Raw genomic sequence first — 27,116 nt, forward strand, 5'->3', positions numbered from 1 at the left:
ACACAACTGTGCACGCTTCCAAGGTATATAGCAAACATGTCTAAAATCATATCTCCTGTGCTTGAAGAAAACTACAGACGTGTTATCTGGGCAAACTTACATACTATGAAAGTGTGAGCACGATCAAATCAGTAAAAAAAGTACAGACATGTTATGAAGTAAAAATTCATTTATTTATCATGCAACTCAAAAGTAATTTTACATTTTCATAAGCAGACACACCACTATTTTCATACATCTTCCTGAGTCAATGGAGAGCGTGACAGTCGTAGAATTCCAGGTCTTGAATAGCAGCAAACTTGAAGATTCTACGCGTACATGTCATCTTCCCCTTCCCCTTCATGTAGATCATGGTATCTATCTGGTAGAATAATCGAAGTGACGTCACCATATAGGGTATACCAGGGTCATCCCAGTGAATTCCATGGCAGAAATGTGTTAACCACTTTGCACTCCTCCATGTTTTAACGCACCTCACATCCTTGAAAGACCTCGGTGATGCAGTATTTGCTGAGAATGTCCCTATTATTCTGGTATCATCTCTGTATGCTGTGAATGCAACATCTTTAAAGATGAACTGTCGTTTATCTATGATGAAAATTACGTGAAGTATTTCAATATTTTTTTAAAGAAATCACAGTATCTGTAATTTTTTTCATATTATTTTGTTTTCTATGTTCAGAGCAAACATATTATTACATGAAACAAATGAAATAGTCTAATATGTGGTATTGCTTTTTGTAAGATACTCTAGTAATTCGTTTTCTTTCATTCTACCTTGTCATATGCCCATATAACTGTTTACAATGTGCAATTTCATTTGCCTTGTATGTGTTCTTTCTGTAAGAATGAACACATCTACACTTTGTTATTCTCTTGTTATAGCCAAAGACATGTGCAGAGAGTGTTCAGTTTCTTTTTACAACAGGTAGACACATCTGTGTTGCATATATCCTTTCTGTATGGAGGGATGCACTAAAACTGTTGAAATATGACCACCTATACCTTAATGTCAGAAAGATGGGGAGAGTAGTAGACTTAGTGAAAGCTCTGCAGAGCAAGTAGCACATAAGATGTGGGCTGCCCTGGTGTGCTGTGGCCCCTAACCTAATGGCTGACATTATGGCTCGGTGCCATTCAGTTACTGGAGGGCGGCAGGAGCTGCTCAGCTTCCCTCACTAATGTTTATTTAAATGGAGGTACATCTAAACTTACAGTATGTAGTGGCCATACACCTCTGAGTGAATAGTAGTTTACAGTAAGACTGAGCCAGTATCTCAAGTCTGGGCCTGAATCCCACACTGTTATAAAAATACCTCCAACAGCTCTTAGCACAATTCTGACGTCATAGAGTCAGGGTCAGTATTACAGCTCTGGGGATGAATTCTACACTGTTATAAATAGCCTGACAGGTCTTAGCTCGATTGTGACATCACAGAGCTGCATCAGGCCACAGTCGCCATATTGTATTCCGGTCAGACATCTTGGATTCTGACGTCATAGCTTGATTGGTGTTCATATTCCAAGTCTCAGATTGTGATTTCATACAGGCAAGACCAGTATTCCAGTACAAAAATGCAACGTTTTGAATTTCTCACAAATTTATACTTAGGATAACAACAACCCTCCTTCCATAGGAAACAAACCAGTGCAACTGGGCTATTTGCTTAATTTCACACCAAAATTTTGAATTTCCCACGAAGATTTGAATTTCTGCCACTTTATGCACAGAGAAATTTGCCTTTGGCAGACAGGAGACGTGGGAGGGGTGTGGAAAACCCATGACTCACCGATGACGTCATGAGTGATCTCGTTGGTGACATACACTGTACCATAAACGGCATTAGTATAGTAAGTTCACACAGATCATACCATTAGTAGGCAGGAGTTTCTCTGTCTTGAGGAGATATATTCCAACTTAGAATGTGGTGAAAATTTCTGTAGCAAACCGACGTTCAGGTTATTGTTCTGTAATTTTGTAGGTCTATTCTTTTACTCTTCTTATATACGGGAGTCAGCTGCACTTTTTTCTAGTAGCTTGGGACCTTGTGCTGGGCGAGAAATTTGCGATAAATAAGGCGACAATGCCAAAACCGAATTGTGATTCCATCTGGACTTGGCGCCTTTTTTTCAGTTCTTGCGAGAAATTCGCTATTAGTGTAGGCTAAATAAGGGGCAAGTGCCAAAAAGTACACTCTGTAAAACCGAATTAGGATTCCATCTAGACGTGGCGACTTATTTTTTTTTAACTCTTCGAGATGCCTTTCAACGCCAGAGATGATTATTACTTTGGACTCCATAGTGGAGTCTGTATGATGATAAAACGGTACTATGTTTGTACGATCGTCCTGCAAAACTGACGAACGTGGATTCTATCTCCAGAAAGCCGTATTAGAACTCGGGTTTCACTTCATGAATAGAACACTTAACACGCCCTATTTTCGGCACTTGCACAGGTACAGCAACAAATATAACTATCACAATTGCAAGTTAGTCAGCACACTGAAAACCACAAGGTCTGACACGGACTTGCAACAAGTGACCACACATTCTTGAACTTCACAATAACAAACGCAGACAATGACTTAGACGCTAGCATCTCATCCAAGCGAATATACATTATTTCATCAAACATATGTGGACACCCTTGGGGGTCATTCTATGTCAGTTCAACCAGGAGCTCCAGCTCATAGTCTCAGATTTAACTGAAATTCAGTACACTAATTCTACCATGTGTGGAACACTCATGTACAAACTATTAGTTTCCCCTGCCAATTAGTTCCAGAATTATGACTAGTGAAAGAAGGTGGCATAAGCCGGAAATTGCAACCCGCATCTGGCAATCCATCTTCAGACCCAACTTCAGGTCTTAATAACTTTGGAACTATTCCTCACAGTCCAATGAAATTTTTACAACCCAGTAACATCCACTTAGAGAACACACTCTATGAATCAAAATATCAACAACATATTACTGAGGGAAAATAAAAAATTCCAAAATGTGATTAAAAAATGTAATACGTTAAAAGGTACATATAGTAGGTGCCCTCTATGCCAAATATAATTCACTCAAAAACGGTATAAATTTTTTTGTGGTAAGCTTAATGTGGCCTAAACACACACAGAACTCATCAAGCCCATATCAATCACAAAAACTGAGTTACATGCACACGAAAATACAACAATTTGAAAAATTACCTGAAAAACATGGATTTTCGAAGTGTGGTACCACAAAAGGGACAAGTGGTATCGAAGCCAAATTTCACACATAGCATAAGTAGACCATAATGACATATATCTCAAAATTTCAGCATGTTATTGCAAACATTTGTGTACAATGGATATTGACAGATGTATTTGGTGATGTGGCCATTGTTCCACAACACAATTTTGTAAAAACATATCGTAAACTGTTCTGCCTCTTCTTATCCTCTCCCACAACTGTTTAATCACTAAACAACAACATATAGACAGATTAACACAACCTATCATTAATGTTTACTGGACCTTAACTACTAAAAGCCAGTAGACTGTGATTCGAACAGAAGGTCTCCCACACTTTAGCAGCTGTACTCTGTACATTGAGTGGCAAATTGCACTGTCTTCCTGACACTGTGGTAGGAACTGGAACTGTCATAAGAATATGTTCAAAAGGCATCCAACACCTGTCTGCCAAACGCAGCCAATGAAATGATCTTGCTGGTCCTGCTGGTGCCATGAAGTTCACAAATACATCACCTTCTGCTTCACAGCACTCGGCAACACATCCTAAGAACCATTTGTCATCATAAACAGGAATAACATAGCAAGCTGGTTGTATGTTGCTGCTTTTGCTTCTAAATTCTGAGTCAGACACACTGTGAAGCCATATGTTGTGCATGAACCTATAGTTATAACCGGACAGTCTACTCATCTGCACAATGTCTGAGTCCGTTGGAGAGAAGTGATGATGGCTTCTTGTGCCTGCAACAGTTTTAACATGTTCTAGTCTGCTTTTTAGCAACTCTTCGACTGATTTCACCTCATCTTTCGAAACATCGAACGATTGTATGCCAGAGATATTTTTCTGTACCCAGGTAAATAATTGAAGAGGTGTTAGAGTGTGACCATCTATAGGGTGCTGCACACTAGCTCGTGATGCCATGCGCTTAATGGTAGCACCAATAACATCACATACATTTTTACCATGACTTGTTGCAAAAAAAACTCCATTCTGCGTGAATCTGAAAATCACGGTAATGCATGAATAAATTTTTGAGATTTTTACAGTTTTTGTACTGACTAGCTGCCCCATCACTGAAGTATTTCGCAAAATGTATGTGAGGCAGCTTGTTTATCACATATGTTATGACAGTGCGAATGTGGGCATGAACTGCAATGGCATCATGAATTAAACAGTCACTAAAAACGCACAGGTTCATGACAGACACATCACCTGATTCACCTCTATAGTAAATCACAAATGGCTGGAGAGTTGCTTGACTGTTGTCCCAATGATATCTTTGGATGGCATCTTGAACTATAAATGCATAATTTTCAGAAAAGTCTAGTATTACTATAATTTCACCTTGTGTCAAATTATCCTTACAAAACTGGAGATAAGCCGATTGTGCTGTTGCTGTGAAGCTGTGTGTGGCCTGTTTGTCCGTTTTTTGACAGGACATTTCAACAAAATCTTCCACTGTACTTTGCTTTGTTTCAAGACTTGTGCGATTCATATGTGTCTATTGTTTATAAGAAACAAGTTCATCGTCATCCATAAGGAGTTCACCATACAGTTTGTTATTCATGTGTTCTGCAAGATTTGCCTTACCAGGCCACTTTCCACACCTGTGTATCATACACTGGTAAGAACTGATGTCACACACTAGCAGCTTAATTGCACCTTTGTAATACAGACCATAATCCTTTATAGCAGCAAACATCAGCTTAGCATTTTGATGGGTCTCACATACACAAACATTGTGTGGGCCCTTGCACTTACAGGCACAACCCATTTTGGCCGAAGATTGAAAAGAAGATGATAAACCTACTTTGGCACTGGGATACTTTTCCTTCACTTCTACATATAGTTCTGATATGTTGCATAGCAACAGTCTTTTTTGCATCTGTACATGTACATTTCTCATTTTCACCGTTACATAGTCTTTTCTCCAGGCATTATTCGGCTGGAGTCATTATTTTCATAAAACTCCAATACTAGCACCTTTATTTCTGAACTCAATTGCTTACCCTGAGCCTGCTGAAGTTGTGGGAGCACTCCTTGGCTTGCTTTTATTTTCCTAGCTTGCTTTACCATATATGTAGGAACATTGAATTCCTTTGCAGTGTAGTCAATAGACCACATGGGAGGTGCAAGGGTAAGAATAGCTGTTTTTTTCTGGCGTGTGGATATGGCACATTTTTCTTTCAAATCAAGCACAATTTTGTCCAAATCAGAGCATTTCTGGCATGATTTATGTTCCTTTGGAGCAGATAGTTCTTCCTCTACCACCATTAGTGTGTCAGCTATTTTGTGTTTTAATTTCATTTGAGCTTCTTTTAGTTTTCTTCTACCATAGCTGTGACTGTCTCTTTTCCCAACTTTGAGTGTTTACATGGGAGACAAACCAAGAGCAGTCACCGAAGTATTTAATTTATCATCCGCTGTGGTTGTAGGTGGGTGATACTCTTTGTCACTGTCATGTATATTACCAGAATAGTCTTCATTTTTTAGCAGTGTAACACACCTGGAACATAACTTTTGTGCTGGTTGCATGTTAAGTCCCATGCGCTGATTCACTTTCAATACTGATTTTATATCAATTTCTCTGAGGCTACACTTCACTGTCTTCTTATGAATTCGAAATGGATCAAAACAACTTCTTTGTAGGAAAGAAACACTTTCATATGATTATAACAAACAATAAAGTTTCCTGTAACTGTACTCTTGTGCCCACAGGGTGTATCCCGGATCTCCATAGCAACAAATCTTGGTCCGATTCATACAGATCATACAGTACAAAGTGAATGCCACATTTTGTTAGATATGTTGTTTTATGACATTCAGATGCTTGTGCTCTACCAATACTGCAACTTGTTTGAACAAAAGCACCACTAGTATACTCTTCTGCCTCCATACTGACTTTCCACAACAGTACCAGTCTGAAATAGACTCTTAAAAACATGAGTAATCTGTAATTGTTGCTTGTTTCCTTTGTTGTTCCTGCCTAACAATGACTCATTCTGTCCATGAAAACTACCATTCTTTAACTTTCTGTTGCCTAATGGATCCCAACAATTGCTGCACCTCTACCTGAAACAAGCTGTCTGCATCATCACTATTACTTGCTAAATTCTGTTAAAAGAAACGTAACCAAATACATCTCTGTCAACTTTTATTGTACACAAATGACTTGCAATAACAAGTTGAAATTTTGCCACATATTATGTTATGGTCTATTTATGCAGTGTTTGAAATTTGGCTTGGATATCACACTTCGAAAATCCACGTTTTTCAGGTAATTTTTCAAATTTTTGTATTTTTGTGTGCATGTAACTCTGTTTGTGTGACTGATATGGGCAAGATGAGTTCTGTGTGTGTTTAGGCCACATTAAGCTTACCACAAAAAATTTATACCCTTTTTGAGTGAATTATATTTGGCATAGAGGGCACCTACAATATGAACCTTTTAACGTATTACATTTTTTTAATCACATTTTGGAATTTTTTATTTTCCCTCAGCAATATGTTGTTGGCGTTTTGATTCATAGAGTGTGTTCTCTAAGTGGATGTTACTGGGTTGTAAAAATTTCATTGGACTGTGCGGAATAGTTCCAAAGTTATTAAGACCTGAAGTTGGGTCTGAAGATAGATTGCCAGATGTGGATTGCAATTTCCGGGTTATGCCACCTTCTTTTACAAGCCTTAATTCTGGAACTAATTGGCAGGGAACTTAAAATTTTACACATGAGTGTTCCACACTTGGTAGCATTGGTGTGCTAAATTTCAGCCAAATCTGAGACTATCAGCTAGAACATTTTCTCAAATTGGATTAATTGACATGGAATAACCTCTGTATAATATGAAACTGACCACTACACATCACGTGAAGCAGACCGGTCAGTATAAGAGGAGATAGCGAGCATTGTGTTGTCAGCAGAGAATCAGTAATATCAGAATGGGTCGGTCAGGGGACCTCAGTGACTTCGAATGTGTACTAGTTACTGGCGTCACCCAAGTAACAAATCCTTCAAGGACATGTGAACTCTACTAATCTGCCCGAATCCACTGTCGATGACGTGACTGTCAAGCGGAAAGCAAAACTAGACAGACCTCATGTACTGATGGATAGGAACCGTCGATCATTGTGGACATTGGTTGTAAAAAATCACTTGAAGTCTGTGGAAGGAATCACTCGTGAGCTCCAAAGAGCTACCAGCAGTCCACCTATCAACATGACTGTGTGTAAGGAGTTAAAAATAATGGGGTAAAATAGCCAAGCACCTCCTCATAAGCCACATATTCCTGCAGACAATACCAAGCGACCGCTGAGGTGGTGTATAGAGGGAGACCAATGGACAGCAGATAATTGGAAACGTGTGATTTGGAGTGATGAATCATGCTATACCCTGCGTCAAACCGATGGAAGTGTTTGGGTTTGGTGAATGCTTGGAGAATGTTACCTTCAATCATGTGTAGTGTCAACAGTGAAGTACGGTACAGAGGAAGTGGTGTCAGGCTATGGGCGTACTTTTCACGGTTACGATGTCACCCTATTATTGTGCTTAAGGAAATACTAAATGCGAAAGTGTATGAACAAGTTTTACAGTATTGTGAATGCGTACAATTGAGGAATAGTTCGCAGAAGATGACTGTATCGGGATGACAATGCATCCCGTCATGAAGCAGCATCTGTGAGGCAATGGTTTGTGGACAATAACTTTCCTGAGGTGGACTGGCCTACCCAGAGTCCTGACCTGAACCGAAAGAAACACCTTTGGGGTGGGTTACAATGTCGAATACGTTCTATACACCAGCATTCAACAACACTACCTTCTCTGGTTTAATCTTTTGAGGAAGAATGAGCTGCTATTCCTCCACCAACATTCAAACATCTCACTGAAAGTTTCCGCAGCAGATTTCAATCCGTCATGAAGGCGGCAGGCGGACACACGTACATTTACTTTCACTAACAGGTGTCCGTATACTTTTGATCAGATAATGTATAACCTACATAAGGCGAACTAGATGTCGACGGCAAAGCAAAAGAATTCGCGAGAGCGCTGCCCAGGTGTCCGTATACTTTTGATCAGATAATGTATAACCAACATAAGGCGAACTGGATGCTAACGGCGAAGCAAACGAATTGGCGAGAGCGTTGCAGACAGCGCAAGACAATCCACGTGAAATATTCATTACAAATTCAAAAGGGATTAAAATTTCCTGAACTCTTGCCCTACAACCACTAAGCTGTAGAAGATAATCGGCAAGAATAAACTACATCTACAACTACATGTACATCCATACTCTGCAAGCCACCGTACGGTGCACGGCGGAGGGTACCACGTAATACTTACTACTAGTCATTTCCTTTCCTGTTACACTTGCAAAAAGAGTGACAGAAGAACGACGTCTAAAAGCCTCCATAAGATTCCTAATTTCTCTTGCTTTACCTTCGTGCTTCTTAACTTCACGAATGGAAGGGGTAGTGATAATTTCAAAAACAATTTGCGGGAGACATGACAAAACACACAATAAACTGATCAGCAATATGGCGTCACGATTGGACGCGGCGCTCTTTAAAATGATAGTTGAAATTTCAAATTATGCCGCCACAGTTGTGGAATTCCTGACCACTGCAGGTCTTCTAAGTGTGTTTTATAAACCACTATAGCATTCCTAAGTTGGTTTTCTCCACCACACCAGGACGAAAAATGAAGGAGGAAATGGTCTATAACGTGATAGGACAGTAACAACAACAAATGTCACTGCAAGAAGAGTCCATTGCGATGTATTGAGAGTCAATACATACCACACACTTAAACCACGTTGTAATCGTCACTGTTAGATCTCGGAGATTGCTGAAACACTTGTACATCCCGTGCGCTCTTGTCCCGATGTCCACACGCCACAGAGGACGCGCACCTCAGCGATTGCGTCAGGCCTGCAGCCAGGCCCGGCTCGCTGGAGAGGATCGTTCGGCCATGAACGGTGTACAGCATGACCGGAGTGGTAGGAATTCCGATGTTATCAATACGTCCAGCGCCAACGCTTGTCACATTGAATCTTCTCAAATATCCACTTAAAAATCGGAGATTACTCGCAACACACGCGTTCGTGAAGGCTGCTCAACACATATCGAGTATTAGTTCGCTATTCACCTGCCCTGAGGGCGATACTGTGAGGTCAGATGCATCTCCATTCGCTACCTGACAGCTTCGTGAGGCTTAGAGATGGCTCGCACTTTAAGTCAGAAATGTACATTTGTTCTGTTCACCACCTACTTCTGCCATGCACTCTGAGAGCAGGCAGAGTCGTCCTAGGAAACCAGCCACATATTTATCAGTGTAATTACAATAAAATATTACGATTGCAGCCCCAATCTGATGACATTCGACAATCAACAAAGTATCGGAAACACCTCCTCCTGATATCTGTGGCCCTGGAAATATCACTTACCCACGTAAATGTACAGCCTTCTTAGGACTGGACATAACTTCCCACATAAAATTTTTCATCCCCATTACGGCTATTGATGCCCTGAAATCCCAGTTTTCCACGTCAAATCCATACATCCCTTACGACTGGACATAGCCGTTTCCTTTGTACATGTCGGAACACTGACCACAGTTACTTTATACCCTAGCTGATCACAGCGAATCTATCACACGTCCGCTACTAAGTGTAATACTTCGCTAATAGCTAAATGTTGGTGGAACAAAACAATATTGAGCGAAAAATCTTGGATGGATGGACATGCGCCATTCTTTTTTTTGTGAGTGTTATCAGTGTGTCTTAGGAAGAGAGGTGTAATCGTCTTATAAACGACCAGTTATTAAAAACATGATCGCAATGACTATGTTACTGTCGCCCTACATAAAAGCGGTTATGGTTCTACAGACACACACAAATATCGCTAATTATATCCATGTTAAAAACTATACATGCTTTACAAATTGAAGTATGGTATTGCTACCAACTGAAGTGATATTCCACACCAATACTGCGACAATGGATAGCTGGGATGCGTACTAACAGCCCCAAGGTGCGGGCGCACGTCGCCAGCAGTGTAAGCTCTAATAAAATCACCCTTCTCACCGAATTTTGAAAGCAATTCGTCTAAGGAACACGGTAGTAAGCCGACATTTGCAACTCCCTCATGCCGCTGCTAGATATTTCTCACGTTTACAAACAAATTTGTTTGGCATTATACCTCGATGACATGCAGACAGCGTAACAGAGGTTCTGCGATACATCAACAGGGCTATAGTATAGAGAGGATGGTGGTTGTTTGAGAATGATCACATACAGTAGATGGTATTCTACATGGGGAATCACTTAAAAAAATACAACTCTCGATGAAGTCATAAGAAATGTACAAAATCCTATGACCAACACACTGGCTTTTCAGATCTATGGTGTCATGCTTTCTGGCAGAAATGCTGTATGCAATTTGGAATCAAGTCTCTCCATTCAACCACACACTTGCGTTGGATCCTATGAACATATCTTTTAATGTTTACAGCCACTGGTGAATCATATTTGTGGCACTCTAATATCTGGAATGAGTCACCTGTTTCGAACCCATTTGCTAAGGACTTCATAAAGCAAAACTCCGGCATGGTTTTAGACAGTCTCTCTGAATTTTGTAACTGTTCCTCTGTCTCTGCCCCCCCCCCCCTTCCTGTCCATATGATAGTTCCAATTTAAGTCGGAATTGAGCGGAAGTCAGAGAGCGCTATATCTACCACATTTGCATCCTGTATCCTGTGGAGAAACAGGGTGAGCTGAGTTAAAGCGATGGGACGGCGTTTCTAAACTTCATAGAGGTACTGCACTCTGAAGGAGATCTGTGTCTCTCAGGGTGCGTTCACATCTCTCACCCATACATACATACATATATATATATATATATATATATATATATATATATATATATATATATATATATATATATATATATATACACCTGGAAATTGAAATAAGAACACCGTGAATTCATTGTCCCAGGAAGGGGAAACTTTATTGACACATTCCTGGGGTCAGATACATCAAATGATCACACTGACAGAACCACAGGCACATGGACACAGGCAACAGAGCATGCACAATGTCGGCACTAGTACAGTGTATATCCACCTTTCGCAGCAATGCAGGCTGCTATTCTCCCATGGAGACGATCGTGGAGATGCTGGATGTACTCCTGTGGAACGGCTTGCCATGCCATTTCCACCTGGCGCCTCAGTTGGACCAGTGTTCGTTCTGGACGTGCAGACCGCGTGAGACGACGCTTCATCCTGTCCCAAACATGCTCAATGGGGGACAGATCCGGAGATCTTGCTGGCCAGGGTAGTTGACTTACACCTTCTAGAGCACGTTGGGTGGCACGGGATACATGCGGACGTGCATTGTCCTGTTAGAACAGCAAGTTCCCTTGCCAGTCTAGGAATGGTAGAACGATGGGTTCGATGACGGTTTGGATGTACCGTGCACTATTCAGTGTCCCCTCGACGATCACCAGAGGTGTACGGCCAGTGTAGGATATCGCTCCCCACACCATGATGCCGGGTGTTGGCCCTGTGTGCCTCGGTCGTATGCAGTCCTGATTGTGGCGCTCACCTGCACGGCGCCAAACACGCATACGACCATGATTGGCACCAAGGCAGAAGCGACTCTCATCGCTGAAGACGACACGTCTCCATTCGTCCCTCCATTCACGCCTGTCGCGACACCACTGGAGGCGGGCTGCACGATGTTGGGGCGTGAGCGGAAGACGACCTAAGGTGTGCGGGACCGTAGCCCAGCTTCATGGAGACGGTTGCGAATGGTCCTCGCGGATACCCCAGGAGCAACGGTGTCCCTAATTTGCTAGGAAGTGGCGGTGCGGTCCCCTACGGCACTGCGTAGTATCCTACGGTCTTGGCGAGCATCCGTGCGTCGCTGCGGTCCGGTCCCAGGACGACGGGCACGTGCACCTTCCGCCGACCACTGGCGACAACATCGATGTACTGTGGAGACCTCACGCCCCACGTGTTGAGTAATTCGGCGGTACGTCCACCCGGCATCCCGCATGCCCACTATACGCCCTCGCTCAAAGTCCGTCAACTGCACATACGGTTCACGTCCACGCTGTCGTGGCATGCTACCAGTGTTAAAGACTGCGATGGAGCTCCGTATGCCACGGCAAACTGGCTGACACTGACGGCGGCGGTGCACAAATGCTGCGCAGCTAGCGCCATTCGACGGCCAACACCGCGGTTCCTGGTGTGTCCGCTGTGCCGTGCGTGTGATCATTGCTTGTACAGCCCTCTCGCAGTGTCCGGAGCAAGTATGGTGGGTCTGACACACCGGTGTCAATTTGTTCTTTTTTCCATTTCCAGGAGTATATATATATATATTACTTTGTACCATCCAACAGAGAAAAACTACGAACTATTGCAATCCAACGTTTAAACTCCATACCATGCAGTATAATAGCACTTTGCTAACATAGACTGGTAGAGAACTTGATGGAATTTTTACCATGTCTCACTCTTCTGATATATCGAAAACAAATACAGTCTGCGTGTCAGCATCGAGCATACATTGTGATCCCATTAAATGTACATGTATTGATTCATTGGAGCAGGTGGCAAGTGATCAGAGTCGCTCCCATAGACCTGTGTAAAGTTTCATTGCTTGTGGTGGACGAAGACCATATCCTACTGACTATTATTTGCAATAGAGGTTTCTTGAGTTATGGCTTCGTAAGCAGTTACCTATTTTTTTTTTTTTCGCTCTAACATAGCCAAGCAGTGTATAACGACAGCTGTGTACAGCACCATACATTTTGCTTTCTTTTCTACTATGACTTTGAAGTCTGTGTCAGGTGATAAACTGACATTAAAACGTTTTGATCCATTGGCTATCACAGAAAGCTGGACATCGCCCAGAGTAAGGTAAGCTGCTCCCACAACACACACAGGGTGGTAGAAAAAAAGGACAGAGGCGACGTTTCTTATTGACAAAATGTGGGAGACATTGCAACATATGGAAACCAGAAGAGGCAACGATTATACTCAGACATTCTTCTTTCGAAAGGGTACAATACATGTTCCATACTGGCACAACCGACAGATGCTAGTGATACAGACCAGTATTGTCATCCCAGTATCATAACTACTTTTCAGCGAAGACTATTCTGTACCAATCTTATTCACGGCACCCATCCAAGTACACATGATCTCTCTAGAAGCATGCTTACTGAGGAAGTTAGCTCTCCTTATTGGTGTATAATAGATAAGAGCCCGAAACATTTGACAGTGTTGTGTGATATAACTGACTGTTAACAGGAAGAAGAAACATGTGGTTTCTGCATGATGGGGCTACAGACAGATGGAGTTTGAAATGCTTTATGTAAATCACTTATCTTACTTAAAACATAAACACACATTCATAAGTCCACAGAGCTCTGCACTTAAAGAAACTATAATGTCATAGCAGTGGGGTTTTCCAATATATTACTAATGTGGAAATATATTTCCAAAATCTCACATACATACATTCCACAAATTTTCTACCTCACTCACTATGATGAGAAACTTTAAAGATGATAAAGCTACTACCTTCTACACCCAAGAAATATCCCAGATTCTTTGCGACACATGCACTATACAGCTTTCTGGAGGTGTATAGCGCCCACTCTTTACAACAAATTACAGTTCGGAAGTAATGTTATGCTCGCGTCAGTCCTATAAAATGATCGTCATCAACGGAAAATGCATTAAACAGCTGCATTTTATGAGGAAATAGACAAATGCATAGCAGCTGCTGTCGACGTGTGAAATTGGATACGACACTGCACTGACTCCATAAAAAGAGCACAGTCTCTTCGATACACAACAACTGTCAACCAAATGTGCACACTGGGTTTGCAGTACCTTAGAAACCCCTGTCACTGACTTAGAAAAGGAGTTTGAAACATTTTAGATTAATCACTTGTACTAACAATTCTGAAGTATTGATCCAGTGTTTGGTGTCCATACCACGAAGGCATTGGAAAGAGAGAAATGATCGTAGAGCATGAACAGTTCCAAGGAGTACATGGTTCTGCACTTATACACGCTATAATGACAGAGCTATGCGGTTTCCGACCTATTAGTCATGTGGAATGCAACGCAGTTAATATTCCAATGTAAGAAATATACTTCCAGCGCATGACAAACATTCTCCCTACAAGTTTCTCTCTGATAAACTCTGATGACAAACTGTAAGGTGATAAAACAACCACCTTGCACACCAAATAAAACTTCGATTCCTTGTAACATAAGCAACACACAGGTTTCCGGAGGTGTATACGCCTGCTGTTTACGAAGTTCAAGTCCGATTACGGTTCGGAAATTATGATATGTTCACAACAGCCCTTTAAAATGATCGTTGGCAATTGAAAATGCATACGAAGAAACAGTGACGTATTATGAGGAAATAAACAACCATGGTCACTAGCCAGATGAGATGTAACAGTCTTATTGCAGTTTACCATCGCCCCTGTTAACCTTCGTCTTGCACAAAGAATTCATGGTCCGATGTTAAATTGTACTACTCATGTGTGATATATAAACACCGTGTGCAATCCCAAGTGATGCATATTTGAATCAGTCACTGTTATGCAAATATGATTATTCATTTTGTCAATTATTAACATAAACAGAGTATAAATAGAGAAAATGTTTTAAAATTAATGTGTTTTCTTTAAATTACAATACATAAGACTTTATACAAAAGAAAATGTTACAGAAAATTAGGGAAAACTCATTGTCATGATATCAGTCTTTACTAACATTAGTTGGCATGGAAATGAAAAAAAAAAAAACAGTTTGTGTCCTTATTAAATCAAAGAGCAACAGTACACTTTGAACTTACTACATAGGTTTGTTTCACACATTTTGGTAGTTTACAGCGTACTCTTACTGAATTCCAGGTTGGGAAATGGTTATCATATCGTTTCTCACATCAGCAGGAGGAATTAAAGCTGAAGGTCCTCTACTTTTTTTTCAGTACCATATTGCTTTTGTACATCAGGATATGGTCTTCCTCATTTTGATATTGTGGAAAATCCAATTGCACACAATGTTCCTGAAAGTTCAAGTCTGAATGCAGAAAGAATGATGGAGTTACCATAACCAGGCATTGATGATTGTTATGTCAGTTATAAGATTAAAAAAAGCTTTATGTGCCACTTCCTCGTAGGCATAAATATTTTGTCTGCCCAGTAAAGTCTAGTAGGTCAACTCTGCCCATATGTCGATTATATTCCTGTATGACTGCGGTATATTTTACAGTTTCCTGTGCTTCTTCTCGTCTATAAAATCTTTCTGTTGTTCTCTCCAGTTGTGTTCCAATGAACGAGGAGAGCAAGGTCACACACTTGTTGTCTTTCCTTAGGACATTCGTTATTTCTGTCTTCTCATAGGTGGTGCAATACTCAATAGAGTATCGTCTGTCTACTTTCTTCGGTTTTTCTTCAGTCAGTAGCTTGCTCTCTGGTATTCTGTTTCTTTGTATAGTTCCCAAGCTAGTAATTCCGTTACTTGTGAAATAAGACACAAGAGCGAAACTCGCATACTAATTACCGAAATATAATTTGTGATTCACACCTTTTGGAATGTGTCTGCACAACCTAATCACCACATTGCACTTGCTGCAAAATCCGGCTCACCTGTAAGTCTGGTTTTTGCTTCATTCTATGTACCAGCGCATATTTCAAATGTATAAGCAAAGCCAGGTACACCACTGAGTACAAACAACTTATATTCCCATTTATGGGGTTTCTGAGGCATATATTGTTTCATATGGTGCCGTGCTTCGTGCTTTCGTGGAACACATTTTTTCGTCAGTAGACAACGATTCTTCCATTGGAACTGTAACAAATTTCTTTCCAATTTCATACGGCAGACGACGCAGTTTGTAAAGTTAGTCATACCCTTCAGAACCTTTTTCTAATATCTGATATGCACTGTTATTGTAATGTAGTGTTGCTCTTTTTTTTCAAATTACTTAAGACACAATTTCTTCAGTATCATTTCTAGATTAACTGAATTAATATGTGCAAATTATTGTACAGTGCGGGCCGATACTGAATGAATAAAATTTGATTTTTATTTTTCACTTGATGTCCATCAATGCCTTCTTCCAGGCGGCTAGTTGCAGCATATCAGTCACATTGCACAAAACCGGACAGAACAACTTTGAAACTCACGGTTGAACCATCAGCAGCTAAACTCACGCGTTGCTGACGAGGTAAGGCTACCGAACTGCGCGTCTACAACATGGCTGTCCAATATTGAGGGTGGGAGATGGTCACATGGGGGTGGAACCGCGGCCAGCTGCCGGGAGCGAACACGCCGTCCACTCTCTACTGTTAGGCTGCTTCCGACTCGACCACTCTCCTCTCCTCCTCTCTTGGGCAGCAGCCCATTCAGTTTCGGCGGTCTCTCTAAGCCTGCCTTTCCTTTTTATGGCATTAAACATCAATGCATTTAAAATATGTTTGAATTTTCTCCTCAACGGGTGCCCACTGCTTTCCCTTCCTCGCCAATCCTGACACATTAACAACATTTTCACTGAGTTCAAAAGGTTTGCTCGAATTTTTGGAAACACTGTACTGAATAGACTCAAGCAGTATTCTCTGTACAAGTTCTTCCCCAAAAAAATACCTCAAAAGTTGAACTACTGTTGGATTTCCAGTAGTGCCAGAAAACATTTTTTGTTGTTCTGGAATGCTCATATGACTTGGCTGCAGTAGGTTACTTGTGAGTTATTTTCAGATGGCTGAGATTCAGTTGTACTACTGCTCTGTGATGCTTGCAAAATTCGTCCTTCTGAAGTGGTCTTCTCTCTGGCCATTTCAGTACAAGTTTCTCCCACGTCTATCAGTCCAGTTAGTAAGCTATCAATGATCAGATCAACAGCAGCACTGTTACCAAGTAAATTTTCTAGGTATTCTTGCTGTGTAGGTGACACATCTGAATGAGCATCCGGGAAAGAGGAAGAAAGCTCTGATTCATTATCATGTATATCTACATCATTGCGTCTAGGAGGATCTCTTCCAACAACTTCATTACTATCAATATCACTGTCCATATCATGTTCACTGTCACTAGCAATACTGACAAGTAACGATGGTATATCTTCAGGTTTTAACCTTTTCTTTCATCCTGTCTGAAATATGTAAAATACAGACATCTGATATGGTAAGAATGTGGAACTTTCTTATTCATCATGTAAACACACAATGCTTGTGGCCTATCACAAAAAAGGTACTCGACTTCAAAACGAAAAAAAATCTGTCGTAAAAATTATGTGACACTTCTATTTTGGACAGCTAGGCTTTGTTTTTGATATCAAATAATCACAATTTTGAAAGCTCATGGATAACCTGATTTGAAGCATAATGTTAAGATGCTGTTACACACTATGATTCATATTTGAATCACACAATTAAAGGCTTACATTTTTTGTAATTTTACTTGTAACATGTTTGTGGATAAACTATAGAAATTAGGCTATGAAAATACTTATTTTAGTGCTTACTGTCAGTTAAAACAATGATTATTTATGACTCAAATACTCTGCACACAGCACTACGATCGTTCTCTGTCACCACCCAAAATAACACTGTGTAGGAGACTGCCACTGTGAGAATTGCCAATAATGGAAGCAACAAACGAAACTGGTGTGATCCAACAACACATCATTGTGAGGATAGAGCCTCGAAAAAAGTACTGCTGATTTATAATCACGATGGAAAGAGAGTGACGTATATCTGCATCACCATGCATTGTAGCATTAAGAACGTACAGCACACAAACGGGCTAGAAATAGTTTCCACCAACAGAAATTGCACTTTCACTCACTTGTCAACGATTCTTATTAGAAACATAATACCTAAAAGACGAACTATGGAGCTTCTTCCCACAAAGAAGAGAAAATAACAATTACATCACTGCACGAAACGCGTCTACAGTATGCCAAAAAGGCACTGTGCAGCAACTATATTTTGATCGCTGGGTCATGCCATGAAAACTCAAGCAATAAAAATATAAATTTGGTACTTATAGAATTAGAATTTTGTAATTTTCTGTCATTTTATTCTACCTATCAAAATAACATAAAATCTAAAATTAAATATTTTGGATGCTTCGCATTAGAGTAACTATTTGTTAAAATTTCCGAAATTGTCCAAGTTTTTTCATGGCTTGTAACTTTAAAATGGCCATATCTCAAGAGCTATTTGTCAAACATATCTGGAAATTGTACTGTTTTATTAAGTTTCTTATAAGCTTTAAAATATCTGCTACTCGACATAATTCATTAAAATTCTAAATTTTCCCAAGCCAACCTTTTTTAAATTCTGAAAATTACATATCGGATTTCTTTTTGTGTTGGAACAAAGTGTATGTCAGTCATACAAAATACCTGCTAATATGAGTCCCTAATTTCATGATGGTATTCCAGTGGGAACATATCAATTAAATTTTATTTTATTTTTATTTATTTATTTCCAGTTTGCATTGACAATTATACATGGTTAGCTGACTGTTTCATAAGACGTTTGTTAAAATATTATTACTGGGTAGTAATTAAGTATACTTCAGTTTATCGTTTTAAATTGTATTTGACAGTGCCATATAACAATTAAGACCAATAATGTAAGGAATATTACATCTTTTCCATTTAATATAAGTTATAATTTAGTTGTTGCTCATATTTATAGAACAGTAGAAAACATCTACTTCCAATATTCAGTGTGGTTATAATGAAACTTTCACTACTTGAACCAGTGTAGGCAGAAAACTATTTACCATATAGTGGCCAACTTTATAGGAATGATGTTCAGTATTTGCGTAGTTAGTAGTGTTAGTGCCACGATTTGGAGTTAAGTGCCGGCATAGGTACAATGATGTAGATTTGAAACTAAAGCATCAGAGTGCCCTACAATTGTAGACAGTCAACAGGGTCTGGACAAGGTGAGCAGCGCTTTACTCGTAAATCTGTTTTATCAAAATAACAGCCATAGTTTTGCTGATCTTCACGATTATCGACGTATTAAACGGAAATGGAGAGGTCTTCTTTCGACACCAGGGTTGAAGAACATGATTCCGAATTTCAAATTAATTGGCGATTTGGGAACTGCTCCTGAAAGAGGCCGACGGCCAATTGCACCACAAATTGTTGAAGAAGTTACTGTTGCCATGGCTGAGAATGCTGGACGCAATGTGTTGTCTTCAAGCAGTGCACAAAACATGTCACGACAGCTGAACATTCCATGATTCATCGTTCGAAAAGTGCTGTGAACAATTATTGTGAAACACTATCTTCAGTGTGGTTACAGATTGTCGTAGATGCAGATGATTGTCACACTGAGCAACGTTTGTAACCTGGAACGTAAACGTGGTACGAATTTAACAACTGTTAGCCTCTCATCTAGAAATTAAAATGAGTTTCTTTGAATGGTTTATTCGTTATTTCTCTTCTGTGTGTCCTTAATTACAACCACTCTCTCTAATAAAACAAAAACATGTACTTCTATTGACAAAAATTCATTTCAGTAGAGATGAAATGTTGAAACAAAATTAGCAAAGGATTGGAATGGGAAAGAGGACCAGGTCCTGCATATATGTGCAGCCCACTAAGTATGTATTCAGGTAATAAAGTGGGGTAAGAGTGTTAGCTTCATGATCTGAATGCTTAATCACCCAATAAAACATTGAATGGCACATATTGGAACCGACAAGTACCAACACAGTGGAATATTGCAATTTGTCATAAGCCAACACGTGCCTTTCAAAGTTTTATGGGTGATTCAGCATTTGAAATAATGACACTGGTGCATTTTTCCACTGTGTCAAGTGAGGATGTTCTTACAGGATGAACCCAGTGGCTTAATAAATGCACCTAATACAATGGTTTACATGAATATTCAGAACAACATGATAAAGTATTACCTTCCTTCCAATGGTCTGAGCAGGGTAAAGCAAATATGTCATCAGTCAGTTGTTTCTATACGACAAATGATGATCATACGTCATAAAAAGAACCTTTGCAAAAAGATATTATGAAGCCATAGCAGTCACAGGGTTTCAGAAGTATAATGAATTTATTCATATGAGCAAAGGCAAATGTAAATCAAATTTTTAACTGACTTTAAGGATTCTGATATTCATAAAATTCAATGCTGATTGCATCCTTTCAAACAGATTACAGGACTTGTAACTTGTGCCTATGACAACAAATGGTAGAGAAGGCTTGAGAAATGAAAAGCAAGAAGAAAACAGTTTAGTTACTAATCCTAGCGGACTAGCTCTTTCTTCATCATAAACAAGTAATACAGATAAATTGACTATACAACAAAAGCTTAATACTTTGTAAATTAAATTCCACAACTGCCACAGGAAGAACATATAGACTATCAGATGAAAAGCTGTGAAAAGCCTCACAGGATATATTGGAAAAAAATGTGTTGTTACATCAAAATAATTCGTCATCATTGCTTGAGAGAACTAGGTAATGTCATTTAAAAGAACTCTGCAATATATAATCTTAGACTCCAATGTGATTGTCCGCCTCGATTGCTGAGGGGTCAGTGTGACGGAATGCCATGCAACGCGGCCCCGATTCGATTCCCGGCTGGGTCAGAGATTTTCTCCGCTCAGGGACTGGGTGTTGTGTTGTCTTCATCATCATCCTCTCATCCATCGGGGTGGCGACAAGAAGGAGATCCGGACACCCCTTAAATTAACCATGTCAAATCCGACCATAACCATGCCGACCCTGATAAAACGCTGGACAAAGGTACAAGAAAAAGAAGAGACTCCAATGAAATTGTTACTGGATCACCATAATGTCTTTCTCGTTGAAGGTCAATAAAAAGTTTATCATTGCGAGGCACTCAGACACCATATTGTTAAATAATAGCAGTTCAAGCGTTGTTTATTGACTTGTTATTGTATATTAATTAGTGTTAATGTTATATGAATATACCAATTGGTATTAGTACTAAAGTACATTACTATTAATGCCTAGAGGAAGATCACCCGACAGATGGGACAAAGACATCAAGAAGATCGCTGGTAACACCTGGCAGAGAACTGCCCAAGACCGTCCCACTTGGAGAAAACTGCTGAAAGCCTACCTGAATCCACGACTCGAAGAGGCCACATCATTTAATGATTGAATTGGTTGCTGCTGCTGCTGATGATGATGATTTGTAGTCTTTATTGAGCATATGTCTATGATGCATGTCAAATACTTTTACAGTTAACATGGGAAAACCAAATATGAATTTAAATTTAAGGCAGTTTAGGGGAAATCACGGAGGACCTAAATCAGGATGACCGGACGCAGGATGGAACCGTCGTCCTCCCGAATGCGAGTCCAGTGTGCTAACCACTGCGCCACCTCGATCGGTGCGTTTTCTTACGTCTTTTGCTATAAAGTGATCGCGTAATTCACAATTTATCATATCCTGCAGATTTTTTGTGTTTCCATAATGGCGTTGTTTTAGCCTGTTTTCAAAGTTCTGTGACACAGTCTAACACTTTATTTTCTTTTTCTGTGCCAACACTTCTGTAATTCTCAGGTGCGGTGTCTTGTCAATGGCTAATCCAGGACGACACAGACGGGGAGAATCAACATTTCCATCTTTTTCCCTTGGTTGTTTTGTCCATTCCATGTACACGTGAGTCAGATATCCTTGCGGAAACTCCGTTTTATTCGAGGTGACGGCTGATAAGATGAACCGCTGCTTCCCTGGAAAACCGACTCTGGTGAAATTGCTAGAGCCCTCACACCGCTGTCAGTATCATTTTCTTCATCCGATAGCTCTTCATATGATGCTTTTTTATCTGATTCCTCTTCATCTATTAAAGTGTAGCAACCTCTGATATTAAAGGGTCTTCAAAAATGTTCCAGTATGTGTGAATTTTTAAGGGACCAAACTGCTGAGGTCATCGGCTCCTAGACTTACACATTACTTAAACTAACTTATGCTAAGAACAACACACACGCCCATGCCCGAGGAGGATTCGAATCTCCGGCGGGAAGGGCCGCGTAATCCGTGACATGGCGCCGTAAACTGCGCGGCCAGTGCACGCGGATTACAGCATCCTTTTCTGTTAACTGCTGCCTTATATGTTCACATACAACTCATTCTTCTCCTATAGTTACATCTTCTATAATACCAAAATATTATATCAACAGTGTCACATTGCCAGTTTCATTGTCCAGAGTGAAAAACTTAATACCTCTGTGAGTACACTTCTACACCAGAAAGATAGTGTAGCCTACTCTAACAGCAGACACAGACCCATCTGACATAGTCTGGCCTCTGCGCTGCTTGTATAGTGATGTGTAAATGGAGGGTTTTGGTAGACGGGGAAAACCTATTACCACCCCACCAATTTCTCCTTTTCTTACCAAGACCGTTGAAGCATAGCAGCTACAACTTAACAATGAGTTTTTTTTTCCTAGTCAGTAGGAAAAGAAAAATACGTTTGTTCTATCCTCCGAGACAACTACAGTGACCTGCTCTCGTCAGTTCATGCTGTTAATGCCGTATGCCGTTGTTGTTTTGAGTCCTCCATAACAGCAATAGAATATTCGTCCGCATTAATCTGTTTGAGCAAACGGCCTTGCCGCAGTGATAACACCGAAGTTAAGCACTGTCGGGCTGAGCTAGCCCTTGGATGGGTGACCATACGGCCTGCCGAGCGCTATTGGCAAGCGGGGTACACTCAGCCCTTGTGAGGCAAACTGAGAAGCTACTTGATTGAGAAGTAGCGGCTCCGGTCTCGGAAACACATACGGCCGGGAGAGCGGTGTGCTCACCACATGGCCCTCCAAATCCGCTTTCGGTGACACCTGCGGACTGAGGATGACACGGTGGCCGGTCGGTACTGTTTTGCCTTCCCAGCCTGTTCGGGCGGAGTTTAGTTTAGTAATCTGCTTTAAGTGTATGTTTGGTCTAGACATTAATAATATATCATGAACGCTGAAGTTCCTTGTTCAATGCTCATTCTTTGTAGGCGACTTTGCTGCATTCTGCTCCCCCTACTACTCGCCTGTAGCAACCTGACGATAAGGCAGTTGGGAAAATATGAAAAAGCACAGCAAGCGGAATAACAGGAAGAAAGAAAAAATAAGGTTGACTGCTGTAAGTAGAACTCGCTCTGCAAATCGGTAGTTATTATGCACAAACGTCTTCACATTAACAGTAATATTGCATTTATTACACTGAATAATGGTATAAATATCTGAACATCAAAGAGAATTTTTAATATTGGTTTTGATTATGAACTGTAACGCTCAAACGAATTCAGGTGTTTTTTACGTACAGCAACGCCTACATAGCTGCCAATAGCGGCGTTCTCGCTCATCTGGTTTGGTGTTGCAAAGACAACAGCCTTTACAGCAAAAGGAAGGGAGGAAGGTTGGCGCCTAACGTTCATCGATATTGTGATCATAAGAAACAAAGCACAATCTCTTCTTCGACAAGGATCGGTAAAGCAATTGGCCATGGCTGTGTTCTAGGTTCCTGTAATCGCCTTAATTGATTTATGGTAACTCTAAGGACCCGAAACTGGCTGGTCAGGTGAGGATTTGATCCCTTCTTGTTTCGAAAGCGAGTCCAGTGTGTTGAGTATTGCGTGGCCTCAGGTTTTCTTAGAGAATTCTCATAACCACGCACCATCCTCCAGATCTTGTGCCATTCTTGACAATCGTACTCTTAAACTGTCATACCAGGCTTCAGCTTCACAAATGAACTAAAAAAAGCAAAAATTTCTGAAAACATGTATGTACAGAAAAGGACAACAATAATTTCTTAGTGTAAGTACATTTTGAAGGTAAGTTTTGATTAAGTTTTTGCAGTGATACTGACCCAAAGCAACTATGAAGACTGAAACGTAATCGAATAGGAAACGAACGAAAATGACGAGTCCGCTTATGTCCACCCAGTATTCTCTTACTTCACATGGCCATTCCATTTCCACATGCGTGTCATTAAGGGTTTCCTGAGGTAGGAAGTCCATTACAGACAATGAGTATCTGCATGACCTGCAACACAGATGTTTACACAATTGTTTTCATGTAATTACACGTGTACAAAGCATACAAGGGTCCCACTTTTTAACTGATAGTAGCATACTCATTTCTACAAAATACGTCAACCACACAAACTTCGTAATACAAGAAGGGTTGGTATTTTGTTTCAAACTAAGGAAAAAGAACAGTATAGTGGTAGTATTGTGTTGGTGGCGTGGATTGTTTTTGAAGTCTAACAGTTTTTTCCAGAAGAACCGCGCAGGACACAGACAGAGCTGGCGTCTGCATTGTCTCAAGAAGTAAACAACGCAATGTTGCCATTTCGACTGACTAATTCCTAGTCAGTACCTCGTCCACCTTTATGAAACAGACTTGAATCACACAACTTTATTCCTCTCTCTGGAGGAAAAAACGCAGAATGTACGGGGGTGTGTGAGAGAGAGACAAGAGATATTGGCAACCGAGTTTAATGTTCCTTCGTTTCGTTATCGTCGTTTCCGTAAGTTGTGGTTATGATAACGATATTAGCTGACCAGTCGACATAGAGATCATTAAATAAGAGCATTATCTGTTAGTGTTAAAATTTGTCCCTATTTCTTTTTAATTTTCACTTCTGTAATATACATAAAAAACCATAACTATAGAATGAGACTCAACTTCCAAGCAAAGTGGCACCGTTGTTCTGGGATATTAATACTTCCGATTCCTCAATCAGAGCATCCGTGAAATACAGTAAAGCTATTTTGGTATGTTTTGCTATTGAAAGGGAAAATATATGTCACAAACTCGCGAAAATATCTGAAGAAAATCATCGAGCAGTGCCCTATCTTGCTGATAGTGACTGAAGCGTTATTGTTGGTATTTCCAAGACGCAAATTTTGCTCTCTGTAGTTTTTATTTATCGCTATACACAATATGGAATGTATCAAATTAAAAACTAAAAAGAAAGGAAGACTAATGTGTACTGTCTCATCCACGAGAACGTTTTTACAGATGAAGCACTACCTCAGCTGTAGAAAGATGAGGGTAGGAAGTGGATATTGTCCGTTTTAAGAATCACCCATGCCTTCGCTGGAGGTGATTCACGAAAGCAACTGGAATCAGGATGGCCGGACTTAGATTCGAATCCCTCTCTTCCAGATCACGAGTCTTGTATCCTAACCACTGTGCCACCTCGGTCGATGAAACGATGTTGCATAAATGTATAAGCGTACTCGATCATCATGAAATACAATGATGAGCCAAAACCTTAATACCACTTGCTTAATATCGTGTTGGTTCATCTTTGAACCGCAGCGCAGCAGTGAATCTACATGGCGTGGATTCCATGAGTCCTTCATAGGTTTCTGGAGGTGTGTGCGACCAGTTGAATACGCTGTCTCGCAGTTCCCGCATGTTGTGGCGTGTCGGTGGCGAACTGGCGCCCGATAGTGGCCTAGATGTATTCCATCGGATTCCGATCAGGTGGACTCGGTGGCCGAGAAAATAACGTGATGTGACTATCATGCTCCTGAAACCACTGTAGCACCAATCTGGCTTCGTGACACGGACAATTCTACTGCAAGATGCCATCGCCTTCGGGCAAGACAAGTATGAAGGAATGTAGGTGGTCCACAATAATGTTCACGTAGTTCACGGATGTCGTCTACATCTACATGACTACTCTATAGTTCACAATTAAGTGTCTGGCAGAGGGTTCATCGAACACCACGTGGGAAAACAAAAACTTAAATCTATCCGTGCGAGCTCTTATTTGCCTTATTTTAATACGATCATCATTTATTCTGTTGCCCCTTCGATTACTAAGATACCATGAAAGCCCAGGTGAATGCCCTCACAATATAACACTGTCATTACTGACTGGCCTGTGTGCATGTTCCGAGCAGCTGGTCGTCTGAATGGCAATGTATCCGGATACGACTGTCGACCTTGTGTAACATGAAACGTGTTTCATTCAGCCAGGTGACACGATTACATTGATCCACGGCCCAGTCTCGAGGACCCTGTGCCCACTGCATTTGTAACTGACGATGTCAGAAGTGTCAACATGGGAACACGTACGGAGCCCCATTTTCAAAACGTGCGATGGACGGTGTGCTCTGAAACACTCGTGCCCGCACAAGCAGTGTGCTCTCTTCTCAGAACTGCCGCAGATCGCTGCGTATCCTACTTTACAGAGAGGGTAAGCCTCCGACCTCCACGTTCTCTGATGAGGAATGGACTCCCACGCCTTGTCATCCACTCGGGTTTCACTGTCATTCAAACACATTCCATAGATTCTCGCGAAAGTAGCACGTGAACAGCCGACAATCTTAGCCGTTTCTGACACGCACGTTACCAGGCGCCAGACCATAACAATCTGCCATTTGTCAAAGTCACTTACGTCGGCGTATTTCCCCATTTTCGGCTCTTAACGTCGCTAGAATGATTTCCCATTCCTCTCTGCTCCGCTTACATACTTTCCTGGCCGCTTCACGTGTCCGGAACATCCCCATGTGACATTCAATCTCGCGTTTCATCAGCACTTAGCAAATCGACCTCGTGTTATTCCCACAGGAAGATGCCAAACATAGTTCGTTTCATGACAATAAGATGCATCTTGGTCTGTTTAATACATTTATGTAAAAAAGAGAAAATCGCCAAAAAGTAACTTATTTGAATTTTAAATTCTATAAATGAGAAGATAACTTTATCTTTAGTAATTATCAGTCGGTGGAGAAATGAAATATGTCACATTTTCTTTCTTTTCAGGAGAGACAAAAATGTTAAAATGTGTGTGAAATCTTATGGGACTTAACTGCTAAGGTCATCAGTCCTCTAAGCTTACACACTA

At 40.6% G+C, this 27,116-nt stretch overlaps 1 protein-coding gene across 1 annotated transcript in view; it reads right to left on the minus strand.

Moving 5' to 3' along the window:
* Positions 1-27,116, minus strand: part of LOC126299349 (uncharacterized) — a 353,572-nt gene that overhangs the window by 96,094 nt on the left and 230,362 nt on the right. The window contains exon 3 of the mRNA XM_049991202.1: positions 24,120-24,295. Coding sequence (XP_049847159.1) covers positions 24,120-24,295 — 176 coding nt within the window. The remainder of the gene's footprint in view (positions 1-24,119; positions 24,296-27,116) is intronic.

This window comes from Schistocerca gregaria, chromosome X (assembly GCF_023897955.1).
Source record: "Schistocerca gregaria isolate iqSchGreg1 chromosome X, iqSchGreg1.2, whole genome shotgun sequence".
In the NCBI taxonomy this organism is placed as follows: domain Eukaryota; kingdom Metazoa; phylum Arthropoda; class Insecta; order Orthoptera; family Acrididae; genus Schistocerca; species Schistocerca gregaria.